This window comes from Nesoenas mayeri, assembly GCF_963082525.1.
Source record: "Nesoenas mayeri genome assembly, chromosome: 2".
Lineage (NCBI taxonomy): Eukaryota > Metazoa > Chordata > Aves > Columbiformes > Columbidae > Nesoenas > Nesoenas mayeri.
Window position 1 is genome coordinate 126,948,780 of NC_137543.1, and position 27,973 is coordinate 126,976,752.

The 27,973-nt window shown below is 38.2% G+C and overlaps 1 protein-coding gene across 7 annotated transcripts in view; it reads left to right on the plus strand.

The window, feature by feature from the left end:
* The window catches only part of ANKRD28 (ankyrin repeat domain 28), a gene marked incomplete at its 5' end in the record, with an annotated part of 125,142 nt that overhangs the window by 43,952 nt on the left and 53,217 nt on the right, over window positions 1-27,973 (plus strand). For 2 of the 7 annotated variants that reach the window (XM_080338823.1, XM_080338828.1), the window contains 2 exons: window positions 1,279-1,362; window positions 23,797-23,875. In XM_080338823.1, the coding sequence (XP_080194949.1) occupies window positions 1,279-1,362; window positions 23,797-23,875 (163 nt within the window). Of the gene's footprint in view, window positions 1-72; window positions 199-1,278; window positions 1,363-15,851; window positions 15,931-23,796; window positions 23,876-27,973 lie in introns of those variants that run through there. The other 5 variants (XM_080338824.1, XM_080338821.1, XM_080338822.1 and 2 more) reach the window with 5 other exon arrangements.

A 27,973-nucleotide genomic window follows, 5' to 3' on the forward strand; every position in this document is an offset into this window, starting at 1 on the left:
ACCTGCGGTCTGGTTCCAAAAATACTGTTGCTGGCATTTTTTTGTTTGCTTTTGCTTCCTCAAACGGATCGAATGAGTCGAGTCTGTATTGTTGTTTTGGAGGAGGTGGAAGATGATTCTCCCACATTTATTTCCCAGTTACCTCAGGAAAATGTATCTTTACGTCCATCGCCCCCTGGAAGTGTGCTGGTAAGACATGTTGTTTGTTGGCATATTTCCTGCTTCTAATACTGTTGCAAATACCAATAGTAATTTCCGTAAGATAAATGCACATACATGGTGTTGAAACAAGACAAGGTGGTAAAAACTGTCTATACTAAAGAGGGAAAAAGCTGAAACTTAGTTCTAGAATTAATATTTGCAAGGGCTCATTCTTTAGCATGTAACTTTATTGATGGTGGGTGCAGCAATAACAGATCTCAGCTCCTGTAGAACAGCAGAGGATTTTAGAGGGCTTTGTAAACTGTATTTGAAGCAAATGTTTTTTCCTCGCTCCACTCCTCATTCTGCTGTGGTACATTTATGCAGTACCACTTTAGAAACTCATGTAATCATTGTATTGCAATAGTATGCTGTGTTTATTTTGAGAACTGTTTATTTTGAGTACATAGTGTACATCAAGCAAGAGCAATTCTAAGGTAAAATGAAAAATAGCAGAAGTCATAATCTTGATGTAACTGTTACGTTCAAATTACCACTTTCTGGAAATGATCAACACTGGGGACTGTGCTTTTATTGCTTTAAGTTATTTTATTTTGTCAAGTGACTGACTTAAATCTTGCTAGCATACCTCAGCAGGTTTTCTTACTAAGAAATCCTGCTATATTTAGTAATAGATGTATGTGAATATGAATTTGTTACTATACTTATCTGATGTTCTTTGCTTTCCCATTTTATTTACACAGGTGAAAAACTTCTAGTGACTTTAGTAACTTGCTAATGGAAAAGGGTTTTGTTTGCTTATATTGTATAGAATTTGCAGCATGTGATACCAGCTTTAATTTTATTATGAGGAGTTGTCTTTTCAGCTGTTACAAGCTAGTCTTCTGGACTCCCCTATTTTTCAATATTTCATTGACTTATAGTATGTTCATGTTTTGAGGCTTTTAAAACTTGGATTTTCTTCAATTCTGAATGCTGTTGCTGGTTGCTTTATTTCACTGCCCGGGATGTTTCATTTTGTCATCATCTGTGTTTGTGTTATGTATCAAAAAATATTCGTATCACTAAAAACTAAAATGAGGTTATATTCTAAGATCTATTTTTTCTTCATTTCAGCCGCCATTGGTTCAAGCTATATTTAATGGAGATCCCGATGAAGTTCGAGCACTGATATTTAAGAAAGAAGATGTTAATTTTCAGGTAAAAACAAACATCATTAGTTTTGAATACATTTTAATTTTGGTTTGATGTAGCTTTCTGCTGTAGTAATCACTTAAAACTTTCCTAATTAGTGAGCTGTAAATTGTATTGGTTTTATGTAACAGGCAAAGTAAAGCCTATACTTGCACCGACCACTTGGAAGAAAGAGTGTAGCTTTGTAGATTTGTGTTGATAGTAAAGATCTAATTTTATATTCCTTTCAAATGTTAGTTCTGCAGTGCTTGGGTAACTGAAAAAGGTTTGTTTATATAGTTGCATCAGACTTTTTAGAAAGTTAGACTGGTTAAGTGTGATGCTATGTAGACTTTGATTATTTTCAAATTAAAAACAGCATATAGTGTACGTTAGAGAATTATAAGAGAAGTCTGGAGCTTCAATGGGTAGGTTTAAGGGTGGATTTTAAAAAGGGAAGCCTAATGATTATATTAATAAGTAAAGATGAGAAATTGTGTTTATATGTCCTGTTTGCAGTGCTGCAAACTTGGACATTGGAGACTTAAAAATTCTACTGAAATAAAATTGCATTTGTTCCACTGGGTAAAATTCAGCATTAGAACAGCATGCAGTTACTATATTTACTTTCTATTAAAATTCTAATACGTTTGACACTATGCAAGATAATATAGCATAAACTCTTTACATTGATTAGAAATTGGTTTGATTATTAAAGCAGACTGACATAAACCATTTACGGCTCAACACTACGAGAACCTACTTAGCTGCTCCTCCTACAAATGCATGAGAACAAGAGCAATGCTAAAAAACAAAGACAAACATCTAGCTGATATATAGTGGCCAGTGGAAGACCATGATAAATGTTTGCACTTTCTTCTTGAAAGATGTAAATCAAAAGCAAGTATTTAGTTTGGTATGAGTATTTTGACATTTAAAAGCATTCCACAGTGTTTACATCTGATCAATGCCAGCTGAAAGTGTAAGGGAGTCCTCCCATTGTCTTGAAGAGCTCGGGTATGACCCTGTATAAATAAACTTGCTGTCAAATATAAAGTTTTGTTTGATAAGGTTGCACATTTTTCCTCTCCTTTTCAGTACTTTTGCGTGTTCTTAAGCAAGATGGTATGATGGATTATACAATATCAAAAGACTTAATCTTCTGTTTAATTATGAGAGCATTAGCTGTGTATCCCTGCAGTCTCTTCATATGTACACTCTGGTCACATTGCCATTTTTATTTTTAAAAGCTGATTAGTCTATATAGTTTAATTTCTGTTCCTCCATGTGTAAGTCAGGTTTAGCACTCATAGCTATAGTGCTTGTGAACATAGTATCTCTTGGCTTTTTGATTGTTACAAAAGCCTCTGCTAGGTTTCATTATGTATGTGGTAGTGGTTTGGTTTTGTGTCTTCTTCTATCTGTCTCAAATTTTGTCCATAAATGCAAAGTCAGCATATGTGCTGTGATTGTTTGATGTCTTTGAAGAGGGTGACTTTAGACTCCCAGGTAGTTACAGTGAAGAAAAACATCATAGGAAGAATATTAAAAATCTGGGAGTTTTTATATTTTATATCTTAATTTTTTTTTATCCCTCTCTGTGGATACATCTTCCTTTGACAGAATGTGTATGCGTCCTAGGCTAGTGACACCTAAGGTGCATTTAGAGTCCAGGCAGAACAAATATGCTATTTTTTTAGAGCCACCTTCACATGTGATCACTTCATCCTACCATGGCAGCCCTAGTCCTGCTACAGTATTTAATATTACGTTCACACACACCCATTGAAACACTGTTTGTTGGGACTAACCAAGCATATAAATTCTCTCATTGTGTGGTAGAAATGAAGTAAACTGCCTAGTGGATTTTTCTTTGTGTTTGTCTCTGTGTGTATTTGTTCTTTTCCTTGGGGTTTTCATTTGCTGTATGTACTTAGCTGGAGGGAAAATATTCCTACAAAGTCTAGATCCAAAGTTGTCCCCTTAATAATTATGTGTTATAAATTGATGTAGACAGAAGGAGGGAAAAAGTGAAGAAAATGAAGTGATTATGTGTATTTTCTAATACAGAGAAGGATCACGATAGACTGTTTTGACCATTGTGGATTGTGTTAGGCACTTGTGTATGCTGGATTTTTTTCCATTTCGCTATCCAAGTGCTTCAGTAGAGTTGTTTGAATTCCGGAGTTGTTCCCTCCAGTGCCTCTGCAGAATCTTTTCCCTCTCTCAAGAGTAACTAATTATTTTGCTGTTTGTATTCTAATAGTTGAGATTCCTTCCTTCATCCCTTCCCCTGAGCATGGGCTGGACTCTGTAACTGGAGACCTAGCAGAGTTCTGAAAATTAATTTTGCCCAGAAGTGACCTGAAGACAGAGCTGCTGTAGGTCTTTGTTGTGACAGTAACATTCATCTAAGAAGGCTGTCTTGATGAAATGTGGGTACTTTTTTCCCTTTCTGTTACCATACAACTTCATTTACCTTTTTACTTTCAGAGTATGTTCCCTTTAATATCAATTGGCTTAATACTCTTTTAAAGCTATGTGGAGTCTGTGTGTTTGGCTTCCCAAAGCTGGGCTGTGGTAACTGTTTTGTATTATGGTAATATCTAAAGATTGCACCCCGTTTGGGCTGTATTAGAGCTTTATTCCTAAAACAGATGATGTCTTCTACCATAGTGTTATATTTAGATTCTGAGATGGGTGGCCTTTCATAACACGAGTTGCTATGTGTGACTGTGAGACGATGTACTGATAGCAAACGGGCTTTTTCAGGAAGAAGATTGTTCTCTCTCTGTTCATGCCACACCAGCCTTGAGTCACAGGCTCAGTCTAGATTTAGAAAGTATGTATTGTATTCCACTCTGCAGCTGTAATCTTTTGTGAAGGAAGAGCAAATTGTGTGTCTTCACAGCTGCTTAAACTGTGGTTCAAAAAGGCTTACCTTCTCTGCAGGTTGGAAGGTTGCCGCTGTTTTACAGACAAAATTGATTTATAGCAATTCTGTTCAAATGTATTAGAAGGTGAACTCTCTTGAGGCTCCAGTTAATGGACAAAATGGAGGGAAAGGGGTCGCTTCTCCCTCCCCATCGCCAAGAAAACTTGGGAGACTATAGCTGCTTATCTCATGCATCAGGCTTAAATCACACACATCACATATGTTGAGCCTGTTAGAGTTTCTGTTATAAATATGGTTCTCGCTATGTTCTGTGTGTGTATATGTATCTATATGTTAGAAAAAAGAAGTTATTTCTTGGTACCATCCTGAGCTTTTGAGAGATTTGGCACTACGGAAAATCTTGTGTGATGACTCAGACATTTAATATATCTTTATTAGTTAATGGGGATCCTCAACATTTCCTGCTTTTGCTGATTAGATTAGTATGACTGGTTTGAATTTTATGTACTTTTCAGCAGTTAGTTTTAGCAAACTAAATGATTTCAGCACTGCCTTTTATAAATCAGGATTTGGGGTTTTTTGAGATTTGGAGGCTTATTACTGTTGCAAATTATGCCACTTCTGTTTGTAACCAAAACTTTTCTGATGTATGTTCAGTTTAAAAGATCATGAAAATGGAATATTTCGCCTTGGGTACTTGTTAAGAATAGAATTCTGTGGAGGGAATACCAGCTCACTGTCAAAAATGATTTAAAGGTTGCAGATCTGACTACTGAAATGATTGTTCAAAATGAGAGCAATTTTTCCTCCTCCTAGACCTATTAGGATAATATTTCTTGCCATGAAAAGTGATACTTCAGGTAACTCAATATGCAGTTTTTATAACCAGATTGCACTTGATCTTAGCCGAGGGGATAAACATCTGATCCCCTCTGGAGCTGGTGTCAGTGTGCCCCTTGCTCTTCTCCTGCTAAAGGCAGGCAAGTGCTCTTCTTGGAGGAATCCCAAAATCATACAGATCCCTCACAATCTTCAGAAGTGCTCCCTGCTCTGGCTTAAAATACATAGTTGTATTGACATATGTGATGAGTGACTTAAACATGAAACACCTGTATCTTACTGCTCATTGTGCTTTGTGAGATTAAAAATAGATTTAAAGTATGAAACATATTTTAGAGCTGCCTTATGAGTGAGTTGGTGGGATTTTTTCCAGCATAAAATGTAAGATGGGGAAATCAAATTCCACATACTCTACTGAGGGCTGTAGCAATCAGTGTTATCTCTATTATTTCTATTCTGGACTATTGGCCTCCAGCACAGCTCTTAATTTAATGGCTTCAAAAAGGAAAATAAAAGCTCACCTGTGCTATTGTTTTGGGAAGAGGTAAAACCAAAACCAAACCACAGAACCGAACAATCTTGTCTGCCCTCCCTACCTGTTTTCAGTCACAATGAAGTATTGCCCATGAATCTCAAGTTTTGTTCCTGGCCCTGGCAAGGGCTGTGATCTGGTAGCAGCAAAGTGGTAGGTACAAATAGGAGGGCTGAGTGCCTGTTATTTTGAGCGGTGGGGTCACTACATGGATGACTGTGGCAGCAGAGGTTTAGGCTCCATTCCCAGTCCTGCCAAATGTGGGTTTGCAAAACTACTTCTTCGTGTTATTTGCGTACCAGGAGAATGTTGATGGATGTTGTTCTAGGGTGAGATGTGGCCTCTTATTTGTTTTCCTGTTGATTTTTTAAAAATTTATCATTAAGTATGTTGAAAGAGGAAGAAAATTTGTTTTGTTAGTCTCGTGATACGTCTAGAACTTCGTATATATCATTGGGTCTGTGTACCAAGAGAAGTAGGTTATTGGGAGTCTTGAATACCCTGGTAATTTAGGAATGAATAATGGAAATTAAAGCATAGTTTAAAAACCAGGAAAAATTCTTGGTGATGCTGGTATTGGTCAGCAAAGTCTTAAAAGGTTAAATAGAAAAAATAGATGATGAATGTATGGTCTCCTGGCTTTCACCTTTATACTTAACCTTGTGGGATGAACTGGTGGGTAACTGCTTTTCTCTGCAGACTTGAGAGTGCAGTGTAAGAACAAGGAAGCCTGAATTACTTGACTGAAATATGGAACATTCTACAAAATTTAGTGGAGTTCAGTGTTCTGACCATACAAATAAATTCTGTACCTATTTCATACATTAAGAGAATTTTTATATATGTCGTTATGTGGAAAACTGTAATTGCTGTGTAATTCAGCGATTACCTTGAAATATCTCTCAATGTAAAGAACTTCACATAAGTAAATATCACGGCCTTGCTTAAAAGCAAATAAACAAAAAGCCATAATGTGTAATGAGGTAAAAATAATTTTAAACCTATTTTTTACCTTTATTATCTACCTTTAGCCAATTACTTTACCAATTACTAATGTGGATTTTATTTGTTCGTTTTAGGTAAATGTGGGTGTATACAATTACAAATGTAGATTCACTTCAGTTTGACATCTCTGTGCCTTTAAAAACTCTTTCTGCCTTAATTGCTATGCATAAAGTGTTAGAGTTATGCCTTCGTTGTCAGTACCTTTTGTTACTTAAGAGTCAGGTTAGTGTAAGAATTTGCTGGTTGGGACAACTGGAAGAAGTTGCTGGGAGCAGATTAATACATGGTGCTTTTCAAGTCTGGTAGCTCATCTGCAATACCATGTCTCTGTGCTTTTGGGGGGGTTGCTCAGGAGGGCTGTTTTCGTGTCCCAGGAAATAGTTTTGGAAACAGAGGGGAAAGCTTTGGTGGTTTTGCACAGAGATTTGCATGGGCCAGATAAAAGCAACAGGAAGACAGATGTGTCCAAACTGTACTCCTTTCTACTCCAGGAATACTGTGACCATTGATCAGAAAAAAGGGTTGTGATGTTTCGTAATGGTTTTTGATTTGATCCACCCATAGTATGCTTGCAGGGAAATAATTTTCCAGACCAATTCATCTATAACACGTCTTGTTACTGGATAAAGCTTCTGGCAATCCGAGCAAAGCTACCCTGTGGCTTTGGTGTCTAAACTGGTGAGACTAAATAATAGTTAAAAGCTAGCACAATGCAGCAAAGGCTAAGCAGGAATTGTGCAGTTTTAAACTCTGCAAGCTTTGTTTCTGAAGAGATGAGAGATGATGGGTTTGCTAACTAGTCTGTTTGTCCCATGTATGAACCGGACTCGGTGCTGCAAACTATTTTGTCAGGTTCCTACAGGACACGTAGACTGTTTGCATGAAGGATTTGGTTTATTGGTGGCTGGAGTTGGCAGCAACAACTTGCACTAATGTGTTTGGTTCTGTGGAGCCGCATCTTGCTGTGTTCCCTGGCACGGCAGGCTGGGCAGGCAGCGCTCTTAACTTCTGGCTTGCCAATTTGAATGAGAAGGAGGAATTAAAAAGGCAACCAGAAAATAGTAAAATATTCTGAAAAACACCATTTATTTTTTAGTTTCTATCTTAACAGATCAGGGTATGAACTTTTCCTTTCCTTGTTGTGGTCAATGCTATAGAGTTTCAATCCAGCATACATTTTTCTTTCTTAAAAGTATCCATCACTTTTTTTTTTTAATTAGGTCTTTTGTTAATTTCTAATTGCAGACAAGCATTTAATACGGAGATGCTGTAATTATTGTAACTTGAACTATGTAGACTGGCAATGTGAATGTGTAGCTGTAATAGTATCTTAGAGGAGTGCACAAGTTAGGTCTATTAAAAAAATCTTATATTAAGACTGTAACTCCAAAAATGTTGTAGTATCTTGAGTCTCTAATCCTAGCAAAGAAGTATTTAGTGAAAAATGGTGACTTTTGATGTACTAATGAGTGCTACAAGTATTTGCATGTTTTCCACTACTTTTTTTTCTCAGATAGATTTAGAATGAAGACAAATTTTAGTTTCCCATCTTTATAATATGCTAATTATAGCTTGTGAGATTCTTAAGATTTATACCTTCAGGTTTTATTGATCACATTTAGAGGAAAATTTGATTTGAAACTACTTGCTAATTTTCCAAATTATTTATCTATTTAAAATTCTGTTCAACTTCAGAGTTTATTTTGGTTTTTTGTTGTTGTGTTGTGTTCGTTGTCTTGGTTTGTGGTTTTTTTCCCCTCTAGAAAGGTTTCTGGTTGGTTAAAGAGTATTTGTAATGTGGTTTTATTTCTAAATTTAGAGTGTAGCAGATTTTGGGGATAAAATTACAGGTATTTGTGAGTTTCAAAGACCTTTCAATATGATGAGAACGTAGGATGAGTTATGACTTAGAGTTTGGTACTGGTTACTTTAATTAGGTTTCGTCCTTTGGTTTATTAAACACAGTGACTCACCATGTGTTTTCCTGCAAATAAGAACTGTATATTGAAAAGATACATATGTACATGAGTGAGCTTGTATATATGCATATAAATTATGTATAAAATGTGAGCGTGTATATATATATATTAAAAATCTGGTAGCTTATCTAATGCTAATGACAGTAAGCATGTAATGCACAGGTGTCAAACACCCGGCACTCCACCTTGTTTTATCTGGCCAGGCACTTTATTTCCACCTGTCGGCAGTGCTGAGCTCCTTGTCCCAGGCTCTGCCAGCACCTCTGGTGACACGTGCAGCGTGTGTGACACGTGTTGTGCTGCAGGAGCTGCGGCTGTAGCTGCAGGAGAGCGGTGAACCTGTGTAAGAAGAGTAATAGGTGAGACTGGTGGGGGATATTCAGTGTCTTGGGGCATTGAAAGGCAAGACAGGCAAGAATTATGCGGTGTGAGGGGTTAGCGGGGAGCGCTTGAGAGGGGTACTCGCAACTGGGCAAACATTTAATTGAATTTTTTAATAAATTAGCCAGATAACATGTAATTGCCAAAGTTCATGTATTTTTTAAAAAGTACCTGTAAAAAGTATTTTGTAACCAGCAGCCAGGGTCCCACTCATGAATTAAAAAAATGTCCAGTAAGAGGAAGATTAATGCAGAAGGAAGGCAATTTAATGACAGATGGGAAAGCGAATACATGTTTGTGTTTTAAGGAGAAAAAACAGTATGTCTTTTGTGTTATGAGACAGTGTTGGTGATAAAGGAGTACAATGCACATAACCGAGCGGTAAACACAAGGCCCACGGGCCGAATCCTAAAATTACATTCAGCCTTTTGAAGGCAGCTGCGAGGCTGATGTGGTCCCTGGTGAAAATGAGTTTGACACCCCTGATATAATGAATTGGTAGTGAGAACAGTCCTTTGAAATAACTGTCGGAGGTCAGGGAGGAAATAAAACATTCCTGTATAAACTAATACTAATAACGAGAATCTCTCTGGTTAAAAATGACTGGTGAGGAACGGGCCTTGACTCGGAGCAGCAGCTCCTGCCAGGGAGCCTCTGCATGGAACCCACCTAAAGGGGCTGGAGCAGAGTCTGAGAAATCCTGTATTGGGCAAATGGGTGGCAGTGGGATCTCGCAGGGAGCAGGCGAGATCAGAGTGTGCATAAATCACAAAACAAGCTGAGTGTGCCTTCAGACACTTCCACGGCTGTTTATTGATGGATTTTTGTTACCCATCTAAAGAACAACAATTATACCTATCTCTTACTCAGATCTCTAATAAGAATCGAGAGTGCTTTTGTAATTAGATAGAGGCATTTTAAAGAGTTGATGCTTTATTTAATTTGGTATGTTTTCATTTTGCATGAGGTATATGTAAATATATTTTTTGTACATATGGGAGAGAAGAAAATAGTATAGAATCTCAGACACCAGTGGTAGCAGTAATCTCTCTGTCCTTTTTGTTCACAGGCTTTTAGTAAAATACAGCTGTAGACGGAGAGCAACATGTTTCTTTCTCCTTAAACTTTTGCTTGGACTTTTGTCCAGTGTGCTTGTCAATGTACTGTATTGCTTTCTGCTTCTAGATAGTCTCTATACTAAACTTTCTCAATGTTTCCACCACAAACAGGAACCCCCGTTTCCTGTGTGACCGTCCTAATGAAATGATGAGTCACGACACTCCTGCTTTATAAAGTTTTCCCTTCATCGAAACTTCTTTACCCCTAGAAAACAGCAGGAAAATTCTACGAAGAATCCTATTTTGGGGGAAAGTGTTTATGATCCTGTGTGGACAGGAGCAGGTTCTGCTTGCTCAGAACTTACACCGCACATCAGTTTTAATGTGGTGCTGAAGTATCTTGCATACAAGAAGGTCTAGGAGCTGGTTTTTGGAAGGGCACCATGTGAATATCACAGGCAAATGTGTGTCGTGTTAATTTATTAACAAGATAGAAAGTTGGTTTGGAACACATCTTGCCACTAAACATGCTGAAGTTTTAATGAGGAGTTTTTAAGGGAGCAGATAGAGTTCAGTGCTACCATATGGGAATGTCCAGGGGTTATTTTGGTAAAGAATTAAGTCAGTTCTTAAAAACGTGAATATTCATGTTATGTATCTGAAGGGAGAAGATGAAACTTAGCTGCAGGGAACATAGGGAAGCTTTTCCTGTAGGAAAGCTTCTTCTAAAGGATCTGATATGAGGCTGTTTGATCTATAGATCTGAAGCCTGACTGATTCCAGAAATGGAGAACTTTGGAGACCTAATTCTTCTGAGTGTTGTGGAAACTTGTTGCTACTCAGAACGTTTTAAATTCATAATATAGCAGTTATTTACTGTTAACTCTAAAGTTGTGGATTTCCTGTTCATTAGTGTGGAATGTTTTTCAAGCATGTCATCTGTAATGAATAAATGGATATCTTATTTCCTTTTTAGTGGGTTAGAGTGAATCATGTTTTTCAGACTCAATATGAAGTGGATCCACATGGCATTGAGTTCTGCTTCTGGTGTAGAAATAGATTCAGAATGTTTTAAATACGAATCTGTATAATTAGGCATTTGTCTTCAGAATTGAAACTCTTAATGAGAGAACCATGCCAGTCAAAAGAGGAATAATTCCTTGCTTCATGTCGATAACACTATATTTAGCCAGTGTAAATGAGATTTTCAGATGTATTGAGTTATCACTCAGAGTGATACAAGCAAACATTCAACAGAGTTATGAGATAATCCCACTAATGTCAGCAAATTGCTACAGTAGATTATGTGGATGGTAGCTCTCAAAAAGTTAGTATTGCAAAGGGCAGGACTCTGAAAAGAAGAATGTGCCTACATGGTATAGTGCTGCCTTGTACAGGTAATGAGAAATATCCATCAGAGACTTGGTATGAATTAATATTAGTGTGGTGTGCTATTCAGGCCAATATATCCTCCTTCTCATCAGGTCTAGTAAGCTTGCCTAGTACTATGCTAATATGGTCATGCTGTTTGCTAAACTGAGCAAACAAGCTTGGATGTCTGCATGGCAGTGTTTTTACCATGTTGGCTGTGCAGTGAATTTGTTTTACAGTAATTGGGGATTTGACAGACAGGTTTTGTTTTGGTCACTGTTATTTTTTTTAACATTGAAAATTGGCACTGATGTAGAGAACTGTGAATAATTAGATCAAATTTAAATGTGTTTCAAGGATTTTGTGTTTGAGACTCCAGTGCGATTCTTAGTGATAATGATTTTATAGATCATGTCTGATTTGCCATATTACTTTTAGTGATTATTACTTAAGATCGTAGCCTTCAAAGCATAATTGAAGTTCTCCGTTCCCTGCTGCTTTTACAAAACAAGCTAGAGGCCAAGTCTTGAGTAGTTAGAGATTACTGGGGTTACTCCTGGCAGTTGCTGTGCCTGTCACACAAAGCATTGGTATTTGAGAACAGAACATCCCCACCGAAAGAGAAGAGAGAAGAAAAAAGCTCAGTAGACTTAATGTGCATTAACTTCCAACATTGACATAGTCCTTAAAGAATGCATTGCTGGTGACAGCAAGATAGGATTTGAATGTACTGATTATTTGCAGTAACTTTCTGGGTGAAAACTCTCTGCATATGCAATGTACCTTTGAGCAAGACAATTTTCTCCACTTCGCACGTGGTTATACCTATCTTACATATCTAATACATATCTAATACACTCTCAGTAGACACCTTCATTTCCTTTGTCCAGTTTGGCCTTTGTACGTGGGCTCTACACAAGGTAGATATGCCTTTTAAGTTCGTTAAATCTGCTCTAATAAAGGATGGATGTGTATCAAAAACCAGGAAAAGAAGGTGTTTCTTGTTGTTTTGCTACATGTTGTAGGGAGAGCTGTCCTATAAATGCCCAAGGAAGAGTGTTCCTGTTGATGGTTAGGAGGTGGCTGCAGGGACTGGAAAGGATCAAACTGGGGTCAGGTCTGAGGACAAATGAACTAGAAGTTTGTTGCAATGACAGATCTCTGAGTCCTTGCTGAAGAGTATGCCCCAAACATTCAGATACAGTGTCTGTCTGGAAAATTAAGTTTGAGGGGGATTTTTCTCAGGCCTGTGATACCAGCCTTTACCTTTCTGTCTCGAAAACTAGTGGAATTATGTTCTCTTTTCAGTCTTAATTGAAGTCCTACTTTATTATCATCCTTCCTGATCATTAATTTCATTTCAGTTTTTATTTACTAGTTATATACATATGCATGTGTGTAATTATGGTAGCTTATAAATAAATTACATGATGCTGACTTACTATCTCAAAGGATGCAAATGTCTTGCTTTAGTCACTGCTAGCTCTGCCTATAATGACAGTTATCTCCTAAGCTTATCCTCTATCCACTTAGCCTAAGGAATAGTACAAATCAAATACTTTAAATCCTAAGGTTACGAGCACTTTTGGAGGAGTTTCTATCCTTGCTGTCCTAGTCTTTCTGTTGGGTTTCTTTTGTGATCCGTGTGGGGACTTTTCTGTTGCAGACACCTATTGTTGCATGGAGAGTTTTTTGATTCTGTGGGATTTTCCTTGCCTAACAGTTTGTCTCTGTATTAGCACAGGTTGTGTTGTATGCTGCTTTTAGTCAGATGTTCAGAATGGTGCAAGGGTCTCTTAACAGAAGGACTTTGCGTGTTGCAGCTAGATGACCTTACTTTATGAGGCTATTTAACTAAACACACATAAGCAAAATGTTTTAGCTTGCTCCAAGATGTGCTAACATTAGACACGCAACCTGAAAACATTTTTTCTTGTCAGCAAGCCAATTCAGTTACTGAGACAAATGCCAGATTTACATCAGACACATATAGAGTTGTCATTCTAGCACTAGCCTTTGCCATGAAAAAGGCAGAAACCCCAGCTTTTCTGAACAAAAGTGTCATTGGCCCGAGCGTAATGTGGTGGATTTAAACTGGGATGGAGATGTGCATACCTTACCTAGTGTGGTGTGATGTTTTACTGGAGCATGAACAGAGCCTGTATTGTACTGTTCTCTCTTTTGGCATATTTTCTTATTTGTGTCCTCAAGTATTGCAGATAGATGACGGTACGATGAGGTGATTGCTGTCACTTGTTCAGGCTGCTCTGCGAACGCAGGCTGGGTTACGTAATGTGCCCCACATCGCTCTGCTCTCAGCATGCAACGTCCAATGTTTTCACATCCTGCTTTATTTTTCCTCAAAAATAGTTTGAGTTATTGATCATTTTTGCTATGAACAACTGCATTCCAATTAAAAGCTGGGGTGTTTTTCTGCCATACATACCATGTAAATGTTTACAAATCATATACTTGGCATTTGGAAAGGGGAAAGCCAAGGGAAAGTATTTTTTAAATGAGATATTGTTGCATCTGTTTTTTGGTGGTTTTCTGTTTGTTTGTTTGTTTTTAATATAGCATAGTTTTGAATGCTATAGAAGTTTGTGGGTAGGTATTTTTTAATTTTAATGATGGAGTGTTATGCTGTCTCCCTGCTCCCCACAATGATCGAGTATATCAACAGTCTTGGCTCTAAAAGTTGTTCTGCTTTAATTCCTGAGTTAAAGGAAGGAAAATACATCCAAAATGTCTCAGCTGTACTGTGAAATCAAGTTGCTCTTATCAAAGGGCAGAGAACAGCTCTTTATTCATTCCATGTATTGGGCAAGAATTCAGTAGCTGCTGTTAGTGATAAATGGGACCAAATTCTTGATGTTGGAACTTCCAGTGAAATGGAGCAGCTCACAAAATCTTCTCAGTTATTCAGGTCCTTATCCATACCCAAATGGATGCCTGATGCCTGAATTCACTTACAAGGAATCCTACCTAGCCTTTATAATTTGGGTGAAAGAAGTAATATAAACATTTTCATTGAATAGAGACCTGGGTTCAGCATTTCTTTTGAGCCGTGCTTGTTCTGTACATGAGCTTGAAAACTTGATTAGCGAGACTTGTAAGAGTGACAGCAGCACTCCAGAGTCCTCATGGAACATCAAGGTCAGAGGGTATGAGAAGATGTGTATTTCTAAAAAGCAGCCTTAGTACTTTCAAAAAAACAATAATTGGAGTTTTTCAAAATAAATTACTTGGAAGTGGGAAGATACACAGTTGTTTGTTTTGTTTTTGTTGTTGTTTTGTTGTTGTTGTGGTGGTTTTGTTTTGGTTTGTTTTTAAATATGTCTCTTGAAATACTTGACTACAAGTCAAAAAGTCTTCTTTCTGTTTACCTCTTTAATTGTGAGAAATAAGGAAGCAATGTTCACCAGAATACTTCAAACCCTGTTGTACTCATATGTGTTTTTATAATTTTTGACCTTTAGGAGTAACATAACTCCTAACAAAAGTAAGAAATTTAACTTCATTTTCTTTTGTCACTGGCAGACAAAAATAATGCTCTTCCAGAAACCAAATGGAAAAGGAAACACTCTGTATTCTACAAAATTTGATTGGTTTTCCTAGTAAAACAGTGTATTTTTTAAGATTTAGTACTTTGAAAAGGCCTTCTTGAAAACAAGGCATGCTTATTAAAGGAATCCTACTATTTAAAAATCTTGACCACATCGAAGTAACTTCTGGGGTTTTTTTGCATGTCCATCTTTAAATGAGATCTTTTTACTCTCATTCTCTGAGAGCTGAGCTGGCTGTGCAGTCTAGCCATCATAATCATAGATGGGGCTGAAGCTCAATAGCTGTTCCTTGTGCTAAATGTGACTCGCTTCTTTTTATTTTTGTATTTCTTTCTTTTGGTGCCAGTGTTTTAAGTGGTCAGGGATTCAAACAGTTGAACAATGTTTTGTGCCTGATGGTTGTGACATAAGACAGCTAGCGTTTGAAGAGATCATTTTATGAAAAGATGCGCAGAATAGGCTTATTCAACAATATGACATGTTCTGAAGTTCAGTTTACTGGTTTTGCCAGTCTCTTTTGTAGCTTAGTAGCAATTCGCATTCAAAATTGTGCTTCTCTAAGTTGCTATGGACATTGAAGTTTGAGATTCAATACAAGTTAAAATAGCAGATTTTCTCCCATCCCCTTTCTGTCAAGTTCTACTTAGTGCCAGTATTAAAGGGCAGATCACAATTTGAATAAGAGCACTTTAGCATCTGATGTTTGCTCATGTAACTTGAACTCTTCATATTATTTGCGCAATTTTTATTAAAGATGTTTCCAGGTGTTACTTAAAAACAAAAATAGTGGAAATATACAACTGAGATTTCTTTCTTGTTTTTTAGAAAGTAATTTTTAATAACAGGTGGTTGAATATAGGTGAATCACAGTATGTTTGGTATTGGAAGGGACCTCAGAAGATCATCTAGTCCAATCCCCCTGCTGGAGCAGGAACGCCTGGATGAGGTCACACAGGAACATGTCCAGGTGGGTTTTGAATGTCTCCGGGGAAGGAGGCTCCACAACCTCCCTGGGCAGCCTGTTCTAGTGCTCTGTCACCCTCACTGAGAAGAAGTTTCTTCTCAAATTTAAGTGGAACCTCTTGTGTTCCAGCTTGATCCTATTACCCCTTGTTTGCCACCAAGAAGAGCCTGGCTCCATGCTCATGGCACTCACCTTTTATATACTTATAGACATTAATAAGGTCCCCCCTTAGCCTCCTCTTCTCCAAACTAAAGACACCCAGTTCCCTCAGCCTTTCTTCATAAGGGAGATGCTCCATTCCCTTAATCATCTTTGTTGCCCTGCACTGGACTCTCTCCAGCAGTTCCCTGTCCTTCTGGAACTGAGGGGCCCAGAACTGGACACAATATTCCAGATGAGGTCTCACCAGGGCGGAGTAAAAGGGAAGGAGAACCTCTCTCGATCTACTAACTACCCCCCTTCTAGTATACCCCAGGATGCCATTGGCCTTCCTGGCCACAAGGGCCCATACACTCTCAACTTGCTCCTCATCCGCTCCTGGGCAGAATTCAGTACATTGTAGTTGCTCTCTCACATAGAGAGCAACTCCACCACCACGCCTGGGTGGCCTGTCTTTCCTGAGAAGGACATAGCCATCCATGACCACATTCCAGTCACGTGAACTGTCCCACCATGTTTCTGTAACTGCCACTAGATCGTAACCTTCTGATGAAACGCAGAATTCTGACTCCTCCTGCTTATTCCCCATGCTGCGTGCATTGGTGTACAGGCATTTCAGGGATCATGCCGAGCACACTGATTTCTCCTTAGGGGTACAGGAGGCCACCTGGTCCTCATCGGTTCTAGAATGCTGCCCCACTGGGACAAGCCCAGCTTCAACTCCATCCCCCTTCAAACCTAGTTTAAAGCTCTCCAAATGAGCCCAGCTAATTCCTGTCCCAGCCTCCTTTTGCCCCTGCAAGATAAGTCTTTCCCACATATCACTGTCCAGACTGGAGTCTTATAAAACCAGCCATTATCAAAATATCCAAACCCCTGCCTGTAGCACCAGCCTTGGAGCCAATAATTTACAGTCTGAATTTTCCTGTTCTATCCCACATTGTCATTCGAAGATGGAAGGAGTGAAGAGAAGGTCACTTGAGCCTCAGAGTCCTTCACCATCCTTCCCAAGGCCTTGAAATCGTTCTTCATTCCCCTCAGACTACGGGAAGCAGCTTCCTCCCCATCTGTCTGGAAGACCAACAGCGGGTAGTAGTCTGTTGGGTGCACCAGTTTAGGGAGCTCTCTAGCGATATCCTTGATCCGGGCACCAAGTAGACTGCAAACTTCCCTATGATGAGGGTCAACCCTGCGTATTGGGCCCTCTGTTCCTCTCAGGAGGGAATTTCCTATTACAATTACCCTTCTTTCCTTCTTATTGGAGGCAGTCTTGAGTTGTGGAGTCAACTGCCTCTTCCTAAGTGACCTTGTAGGCAGGTCTGGCACCACCTAATCACCTACCTCTTCTTCAAGATCCAGGGCCTCAAACCTATTATGTAGGGGCACCTGGGGAAGCAAAGCAGGCGGAGAGGGGGGCTGCCTGTGACGCCGAACTGGAATACGCTTCCACCCCTCATCGTCTTTTTGGTCCCCTACCTCTGCCCGACAGTGACGGGGTTGGGGCTGTTTCCAATATAATATGTCACTATAATATATATGAATGCTTGATGTTTTTTCTGTGCAAACTTAGTTCTCTTCTGACTTACCTTTTATTTTCTACTGTATACCTAACATTGCTATGTAGTTTTTTAGGGTCTCCGCAAGCTACACTCACAAAGTAAATGATTTAGTGGTTTAATCCACAGTGTGACAGTTTTTATTATTGTTATCTAGAAGCAAGTCAAAGAGCATGCACTAATAAATTGGTACTGAAGATCTTCACAAGGAACATCACTGGGGGTTGGCAGATTACGGCTGAAGTGACCCTTGTTGTTCAGGACACTTATTTTCTCCTGCAAGACAAGGTCTCCAGAGTCATAGTTTACTGCTGTCCTAATGAGCAGGAGGGCAAAGATTCCTCCTCAGCTTTTGCGATTGCCTGGAAGTCTAGATTTGCTCTGTCTTAATAGATGCCATGAAGATGGTATGTCCAGAAATGTAATGTGTAGTGATAAAGTCTTATTAGAGAAAGTTTAATACTGGGCTTTCAAAAAAATGCTTATTTCAAATGCAGTACGAGTATTTATGCAGATAGTAGCATGAGCATGAGTTCACTAAATTAACGGAGTCAATGACAAATGTAGTCATTTCAACTACAATGTATCTGTCATCTGGCTTCAAAGGATACTTTGTGGTTAGCTATGGAATAGGTATTTTTTAGGGGTGGGTAATGGCATGTTTTCCTCCTGTTTTTAAGCATGCAGAAGACCATTATTGTAGCTGGTTAGATTAGCTCACTATATTGGACCTGTATTTTGAATTGAACTATGGTGAGAAAATAGAGGTCTGCTTCTAAAAATGATGTTAGCCAAAATTAGTTAGAAATTTGTTAATTTTTTGACAATTTGAATACTGAAATACTGGGGAAGAAAAATCCAAAGAAGTAGCAGATTAATTACACTCCAGGTAGGGATACAAAATTAATTTGTCAGAGATTTACAAGTTTTGAAAGCCTAATACCTAATCTTTTTCTTCTGATTCTAGTTGACAATAATACATGTAATTTTGAAGATCTGCTTAAGTTATGTGTTTTTAAGATATCACTTTGTAGTTGGACAAACTTCCAAAGAGTTTGTTGTCTCGGTTATAGAATTATGTACCTAAGCTAAATATTTGCGAAGTTTAAAGTTGGAATGTGGAAGCCAAATATTTAAATGTGTTCTTTTTTATGTGGAGGAACAAAAAGAAATATTTAGAATAGACAGTTATTCCGCCTTACAAAACGGTAATTCTAAAAACTAGCAAAAATTGCAAATAAATTAAAGTGTTCTGGTGATTCTCAAGTGTAACACTGGGGCTTCATACTGGGAGAGGCCTCAGTGGTACTAGACACTATCAAAGAATTGGAAATATTTTGTTATCATGTTCTTACACAGTATCTGTGAACCCAGGAGCTACAAGTCAGGCTTGTTGAATAGTCCTATCTCTCTAACCCAGGGGTGTCAAAGTCATTTTCACCGGGGCCCACATCAGCCTCACAGTTGCCTTCAAAGGGCCAAATGTAATTTTAGGACTGTATAAATGTAAGAGTAGTTACATTTAGTAGTTTGACACCCCTGTTCTAACCTAACAAAAAAATACACTAAGTGTTATATTTAAAGATAGTTTCACTTACAAGGAAAGCTTATTAAAGCTATTACAGAGTATGTTGGTACTGAAACTCTTTCAAGATTTATGATTGTGTATTTAGGGTTGGTTTCTCCCAGGAACAGATGGTATTGAAGCAGACAGCTGACAAGTGATACAGCAGAAAACACCTCTTGAATGATATTTCTGAGGTGTGATCACAAAATAATGAGAATATTATAAAGTGTTATTGCAAAATTTGAAGAGCAAATAGGATAAAGAGAAGTTTTTATGAAAGGGGAAGTTGTATTCATGCTTTTCCAAAAAATACTCTAATTCAAAGATTTTGGATCAGTAGATGTTGAACTATTTGAAGGGCAAATTGAAGTTGTTTTCTAATATACTCTTGAGGAAGCCATATCCAGGTTACAGTAGGCTTATTAGAAATGTACGGGATAAGAGAGATCTGCTTTTAATGCATCTAGCTCCTTAAAACTCTGTGGTTGTACACAGTTATTCTAAATCAATTGCTGAAACAGAACCCAAACCAAGAATAAATTGTTATATCTCAAAGGATACTTTAAAAGGAGGTAGATTTGAGTGCTGCCTGTTTAAATGCGCCCTAGATTTGGCCATTGTAAAAGTTTTGATCCATGAAGATAACCAACAAAACAATTAAAGCCTATGTTTTAGGTAAAATGAAACAAAGTTGGCATAGCCCTTGTTCTGGGTTAGGGGAGTTATTAAGGTTGTAGCTCCACTGTCCATGTAACTTTGTTCCAAATTTGGTTTTGAGGGAGTCATAAGGTCTTCTCCTCTGTTTTTCTTGTGTCATAATCCTTACAGAAACTCCTGTGTGGAGGAAATGCTTGGGAAACTTGAGAAATGGAAGTACTGTGAATGGAAGGATTATGTTTTTCATATAATGAAACCCAAAAGTGCACATGAATATGATGTTGGGGTTTTTGTTAAACAGAACTGCCATTCTGAAAACCGGTTCCCTAAGGACAGAGACATTTTATTGCTTTTTAGTTTGTTGACAGCATTGGCCAATATCTGGAATTAAACTTTGGAGTTTCTTATTAGGAATGTGAATTTCTTTGTTGTTTCTACTGGAACACCAACATTCTTTTTCAACTATGTAAAATGTGCCTAATGCAGTGAGTGTCACGTGTTTCTTTACATTGCAGCTGATTTAATAGTCCCATTTGCCTTGCAGATTTTCGAACTGGAAAATTAAGATGGCACAACACTTGCTTTTCTGTGTAGTCATTTACTGCAGTAATACTGTGATATTTGGAATTAAATAGTACCAACAGCATTAGATTTTTCATTCTGTGTAACAGTGAATTTTATGTACAAAATCCCTTCTCTCATGAAATGTTTCTTTTAGTATCATTTAAGTTTATGAAATTAAAATGCCAGTGCTTATGTTAGTATGAGATATCAGTGCTGCAAGATGTCTGCTTCCAAAGTTGCTTGCTAAAATTGAAAGCTTGGTTAGTGTTATTTACTGTAAAGCTTTATATGCAGTAGTTTGTATTTGCAGATGAAATTTGTTCATCAAATGATTCCTGTTTTTAATAAAAAGTAGCTGATCTGTATAGTGGTACTTTAGTAGCGTTTAAAATGTGGAATTCTTTTTAATTTTACTCAGATCTCATTTATTAAAATGCACCAATAAGATGAAAGATTTCAGATGGAACAAAATTAGAGTTTTCTTTTAACAGAAGCAAAGACTTCAGCATACTGATGAGAGCTTGCTGAATGCAGCATTTCTGCTTTTGTAAGAAGTTCTGAAAACCAGGTTTTTAAATGCTAAACCAAAAACTTTCTCACAGACAAGTTAAATAAAAAAAAAAAGGTTTGGAAGCATCAGAAAGTGCCAGCTGTCAAACTAAGGGCAAAAAAAGTCAGGGCTTCTATCAGAGCACCCTCAGCATGTCAGGGCTTCTATCAGAGCACCCTCAGCATGTAGAATACTCGTGGTCGATGGGGACCCCGGGGCTTGGGATTGTTGAAGTACCAGGCTCTGGAGCTGACCCAGGAGATGACAAGTCCTGAGCATCCCAGCATCTCATCTGACTTAGCTTTTGTTTTCTGCTGTATACCTAGCGCTGCTGTGGAGTTTTTTAGGGTCTCCACAAGCTACAGTGGCACTCACAAAGCCCTGGAGCTTTGCAGAAGGGAAGTCTCCACCAGCTTCCTGTGTACGTACCCTCCCAGTTTGTACTCCCTGCTATAGAACTGGGAGTTGGGACTTGAGTGTTTTCAAGCTGTCAGCCTAAGAGCAGCAAAAGTGAAATATTTGCACGACTGGAAACACGCAGCTTGGAAACATAGGAGCACCGGAGTGGAAATGTTGCTTGTGTTCGAGCTGCCTTTGTCTTTCTATCTTGGTGGTTTCAGGACACTCAACAGTGTCCGTTAGTAGAGGTTGGATTTTTTTGGAGAAGTGTGGCCCAAATTTATCAAAAATTCAAACCGTGTATGTTTCAAGAAAATATATTTGGGGTTAGATGATTAGCATTTTCTAGACAAACACCTCCCTTCTCTCCACCATTTTATTGGAAGATTTCTGATTGGTTACGTCAGATTGGTTTCTTGCATGACCTATGTCACTGAAATGTGAAAAAAGAAAAAAAGAAGCCCACAACAAATGTGATGAAAATTTTGATAATGAGTTTTGCCCTTGAAGTGGGGAATGCAGTTTTTGTTTGTGTTTCTGAGTAAATACTGTCTCTACAGAAGGATATATGCAGTGCCCATCTTATTTTCTCTAATTCGACAGCGAAATTGCAGACAATATAATGTCATACTCATTTTTTTGTGTTCCTTAATCTGTGGGTTATAGGCTCTTTAGCATTATCAAAAAGTCTTACGTGGTGTTGCAAAATACTAGCTAGCTGTAGTAGCTCTGCTCTTCCAGACTGGAGGAATGAAAGGTGATTTTCATTACTGGCTGGTCTTTACTGCAGGCAGCTGAGGAAACAGGTTTAGTACAGGTATTATTTTTTCCCTTGTGCTTCCTGTCTTTTTTTTTTGTTTTCTTTTCTTTTTCTGTTTTTCATCCCTAGATGGCAAGTGCAGGGGCTTTTCTGTCATAAATGTGTAATTTGCAATTGAGGCATACTGGCAAGTAATTGGTACTGCGAGGCATTGTGACGTTAGTGATAAGTACTAGTGATTCCTTATTCAGGGTGTGTCAGTGTCAGGTTTGAACTGCTCAATTTGTAATTTTTTGTGTGTAACTCAAAAAACTATGTTAGGAAACACTGATAAGATCATGACCATGTGATTTCAACTGTTTCTGAGTGGTGACTAAACACGAAGTTGGTGGTTTGGGGCAGGGGGTGTGTGTGTGGTGTTGTGCTGGGGAGGAGTTAAATGTTCTAAGTTCTTGAAATTGTCTTTTATGTGACAGAAGTGACTTCTTGGGTCGGAGCTCTATTTTTGCTATCAGTTCTCTCCTGCCTTGAACTTTAATTTTCTTCTTGTATGCTGTTAGGTCTCGAGGGGGGATTTACTGAATTACGTTGTTTTGGCAAGGGAGAGGAATGCTGTTCACAATGAAGTGGCAATTTAGATGTGTGTTAATTTTACCATAGTTGTGACACAACACTTAAATTAATAGAAAGGTCTTGGGACTTAAAATTTCTTGCTGCTTGTAATCTTGACCCCTCACCCCTGGTGTATTTGAAACTTTACTAAAAAGGTCTAGATATCTAAGCAGAGTTTCGGATGCTGACTGGTGAGCCGTCTCTTTTGTGATTTCTCAGCAGCCTTCCCTCAGAGAGCAAACTGTTGGTTCTTGTTCATTTTTATCACTTACTGTGATGTGCAATTATCTTTCTGATTAAGCTGTAAACTGATAAAGGGAAATTGCACTGATCCTGAAAGAGTTGAGAAGTATTTCGTGCTAGTCTTTCCAAAATGAATCTTCATCAGTATATGTTGCGTATGTCTAAATTCTCTTACTTGTACCTTCAAAAGGACCTTAGATCACCCTGAACTAATGAAAAATGCTGGGTTTTACTTGTATCCTCCAGAGTGTTTTCTGAAAAACAAATTGCATCTCTTCCTTTTCTTTGCTTATCTACGGTAAACAAAACAGTTGAAATTGGATTTTAGTATTTTTTGCCCCTGCTCACTCCAGCTTCTTTTCTATTTTCTATTCAAAAAAGAACTGCTGAAACTATCTTTAAACTTTAAAAAAAAATGTATCTCACTAGTTGTTGCATACGAAGGTGACACACCATTTTTAACTGTGTATGTAGGGCATCCTCAAGTTCCTGTGTCTGGAGACAAGTGAATGGTGATTTCTAACTGATGGGTTAATCTGAAGATTTGATGAGCATCTGTCAATCTGTTAATGTCAGGAGAAAAACTAGTTGACTATGTTGGTATTAAGAGTTCCTTAGGGAGAAGCATGCTTGTCTTAGTAAATGTGATAATGTCTTTAGAGTAATTATGTTTTCTAGAATATAAAATGTACAATATTTGGAAGATGCAGTTTTATGCAGTGTTTTTTTCTTAAATCATACAGAATGCGAAACCATACTTTTTTATTTTAAACAAAACTTTTTTTCCCCCCTCTTACCACAGGATAATGAGAAAAGGACCCCTTTACATGCTGCTGCCTATCTGGGAGATGCAGAAATTATTGAACTACTTATTTTATCTGGTATGTTCTGTTCCTGTTAATGGAAAAAAAAAAATCTAACTTTATGCAAATCCAAAGAAATATGTGTGTACATCTTAGTCTGTATAGGTCTTACTGAGATATTTAAAGTACTAGAAATTAAAGATGTTTATGCTGACATTTTGGTTTTCAGACTTATCAGTGTTATAATACTGTGTGGTTCTGCTCTAAAATATTTATTTGTAAAAAACCTCAGTTATAGCTATTTTTATTTGTAGCTTGATCAACTTCAGGTAGTTTAACTCTAGTTTAAAGAAATAACAGTGTATATGTTATAGGTAGATGTTAGCAGCATTGCTTTGCTTATAAAGCGGGCTTCATAAAAATGAAGTTGAACATAGAAGATGGCATCCAGAGTTGGTTATATTATTTTAAAGTATCCTTTGCTGTCGGCTTAAATGCACAGAATACAATTAGGATCAGCTGAAAATTTTGAAATACCTTTTTATTTATTTGTACTAAGAAAAAGTGCAAATTCTGTAAAACAGTATACTTCCGTATTTTTTTTCCTTAAAAAGGTAGAAAACCAAGAAACAAACCCAAAAACCTGAAAGCAAAACTTCATGACTGAGATACTGAATTGATTGTCTTTGATCTTGCACGAATCTGCCCATCTGGTAGCTTGAGGCTGAATTCATGATATGGAGCTTTAAGGGTTCAGTAGAAAGATTAAAACTTGTAACAGTCCCACAGAACTACTTTAATCTTCTGTTTGCTCAGTGGCACACCTTGCCTGTGCAAAGCCAGATATTTCCACCCACCTCGCCCCCATCGTCAACCTTGAATGACAAATTTTGCTTTAAGGAAATGTCACTTTAAGACTGTAGGATTCACTTCCAGACTTTACATTGAAATTGCCAGGCACAATTTAATTTATTATAATTTAGCAAGATGTAATCTTCTCATTATATATATGTACATGTACTTGATCTATTTAATTATAGGTACTTATAATTAATTAATATCACATTGTGTATATTTTATATATATATATATAAAGAATATTTCTTTTTGTTTGGGTGTTCACAGTGATTAAAACAAAACTGAGCAAATCCCCAAAACAACTAGCTGCATTATAAATGTTGCAAAATTATGGTCAGCTCCTTCTAGGAATGAAGCTTCTGACTCTTTTGGGTGAACAGAGTCCAGTTACCAGAGCTGTGATTGAAGAAAATATTGCAGTCTTGGCAAAGAGCTCATGGAAGGAGTGAGATTCTAGTTCAGATATTAATGAAACAAGATCCTGACTGGGGGATGGCAGTAGAAGAAAGGTTAGTCATATGATTTGGGCACACAGCCTGGGGCTAAGTGTAAGAAAAATTGGAGAATGAAGGAGGAAAGTGGAGAACCCTAGGATAGTCCAAACTTGAGCTGTTGAATGGGAGGAGAGTTTGTTGGGTGCTACTGTGTCTGTAGATTGTTGAGGAAGACTGGGAGGCATTGATATGTATGAGACAATGTTTATTCAATTATAATCAAGATTTACTTACACAAAAACACTGCATTAAATAGTCACAAAATCAAAAGTCCAACTTTGCTGTGTTCGTGTGCTGTGGACATCAATGGCCTGTTTATGCCTTGCTGGGGAAGTGCAGCTTTATGGATTGCACAGGGCGGGACCGCGCTGGAAATGCACTAGGCTGGTACAGTGGAGGAAGCACAGATGCCGGTTGTTGATGCATTTGTAAGTGAATGAAGACAGGCATTAATTGCATGATGAGAAGATGATGTCTGCATGTTAAGGCTGTGCCGTGCCTGGGCACTAATCTGGATGGTACCTGCTTGCAGGCTGTGGTTTTAGGCAAGCAGCTTAAGCCAGGCTCTTTAAAAAGTAGTCACCAGTTTAATCTTCCTCATTTCTGAATGCTGGATTTGAAATCTTTGTGGGTTGTGAAGTGTGAGCGCTCACAGCTATATCTGAAGTGCTGCACCAGATACTTCTCTGAGAAATCAGGTCTAGATGTCTCAAAATGCACAAGCTGAGATTTTTCTTTTAACTCTCTTAACTGGAAGACTGGGAACAGAAGTTAAATGTATTTATCCTCTCCATTTCATAGAGATACAGAAAATTAATTCATTGCATTTCAGATGGAAATAAAATCTCTCCTTTGAGACAGATGTATAACGTTACATTTTGTCATAATACGTGAGCATTAGGGAGCAAATAAAGAACATCTGTTACCACAGCAAGGTCGGAAGAATGCCTGCCATGTTGCAAGACCTCTTTTTCAACAATGACTAAAGAGTTTCTTGAAGAAATAACATTTTTGAACAACAATCTCCTCTGTGCAGTAAATTTGCATGTCAAATTTTTTTATGTGGCTTTAATTGGCCTATTGTCATCTATTTGCACAAGGGATTGAATTAAGTAGTGTAGACTACTTTCATCCTAGCATTTCTTACCTTGTGAGAGCTTGACTTTGCAACCTGTAAAGTTCTCTAATGTAGTTTTGCTGGAGTGTTGTAAGGAACCACTTTACAGTTCTGCTGTGCAAGCTATCCTGCAAAGACTGTTTGCTTTGCCTTTTATATTCTTGCTTCAAACTGGACCTCAGAATTACTCAAGTCAGTATGAATCTCTCCAGGAGTCAGTGGCTCTTACCTGATTCTTTCTCATTATTCTCTATTCTTAGTTAAAGTGTGTATCATATGTTACATAGACATAGACTTTTTAAATTTGATTGGAATGTCTTTTGCATCCCCCTCCAGGAGATCCACGCTGCCTTCAAGTACGTATTTTGGATCATATGTTGCTGTTACAATATATTACTTTGCTATAGACCTAAGCAACCCGCATTGCACATTCTGTAGATATAATCAGTTCAGCCTATTTGCAGACTTTTGTGGAATAAGCTTTCAGTCTTACAAGCATGCACAGTTAGTTTTTGAATTCTTGAGATATTTCACCACCAGACCTCAAGGTTGCTTTGTAACCTCTCCTGTTCACCTCTGTGCCTGGGAAGATCATGGCACAGATCTTCCTAGAAGCTATGCTAAGGGGTACATGGAGGACAGAGAGGTGATTCAAGACAGCCAGCACAACTTCACCAAGGGCAAGTCCTGCCTGAACAACCTAGTGGCCTTCTATGATAGAGTGACTACATCAATAGCAAAAATGGAAAAATATATGTATGTATGGGCTGTATCAAAAGCCATGTGCTCAGCAGGTCGAGGGAGGTGATTCTGCCCCTGTACTCTGCTCTGGTGAGACCCCACCTGGAGTCTTGTGTCTAGCTGTGGAGCCCTCAGTACAGGAAAGACATGGACCTGTTGGAGAGGGGCCAGAGGAGGCCATGGAAATGACCATAGGACTGGAACACCTCTGCTATGAGGACAGGCTGAGAGAGTTGGGCTTGTTCAGTCTGGAGAAGAGAAGGCTTCAGGGACACCTTATTGTGGCCTTTCAGTACTTAAAAGGGGCCTGTAAGAAAGATGGGGACAGACTTTTTAGCAGGACCTGTTGTGATAGGACAAGAGATGGTGGTTTTAAACTAAAGGAGGGAAGATTCAGGCCAGATACGAGGAAGAATTCTTTACGATAAGGGTAGTGAAACACTGGCCCAGGTTGCCCAGAGAGGTGGTAGATGCCCCATCCCTGGAGACATTCAAGGCCAGGCTGCACGGGGCTCTGAGTAACCTGATCTAGTTGAAGATGTCCCTGCTCAGTGCAGGGGGTTGGACTAGATGACGTGGAAAGGTCCCTTCCTCCCAAAGTATTCTATGATTCTATTGTAGCCTTTCACCTGGGCAAGGGACCTGAAGTTAATGGTTTGGACAGAGACTCTGAGCAGCAATGAAAATTGCTTCAGTGACTCCATTTTGGGGCTGGACAATTAGATTGCCTTTTGTTTTTTATCTTGAGACAGTGCTTCACTGAACACAACTAAATTTGTTCCCCAAGGATGTGAATGTCTTGCCAGCAAATTGTCATACAACTATGGTCTGTGGAAGTCTAAAACTTCATATCATCTCTCCCTCTTAGATTGTAGCTACTTAAGCAATTAGCATTCCTACATTTCTTAGGTAAGAAGGCGAACAATAAATTTAAAAGGCATAAAAATGGTTGTTTATAGTATACAG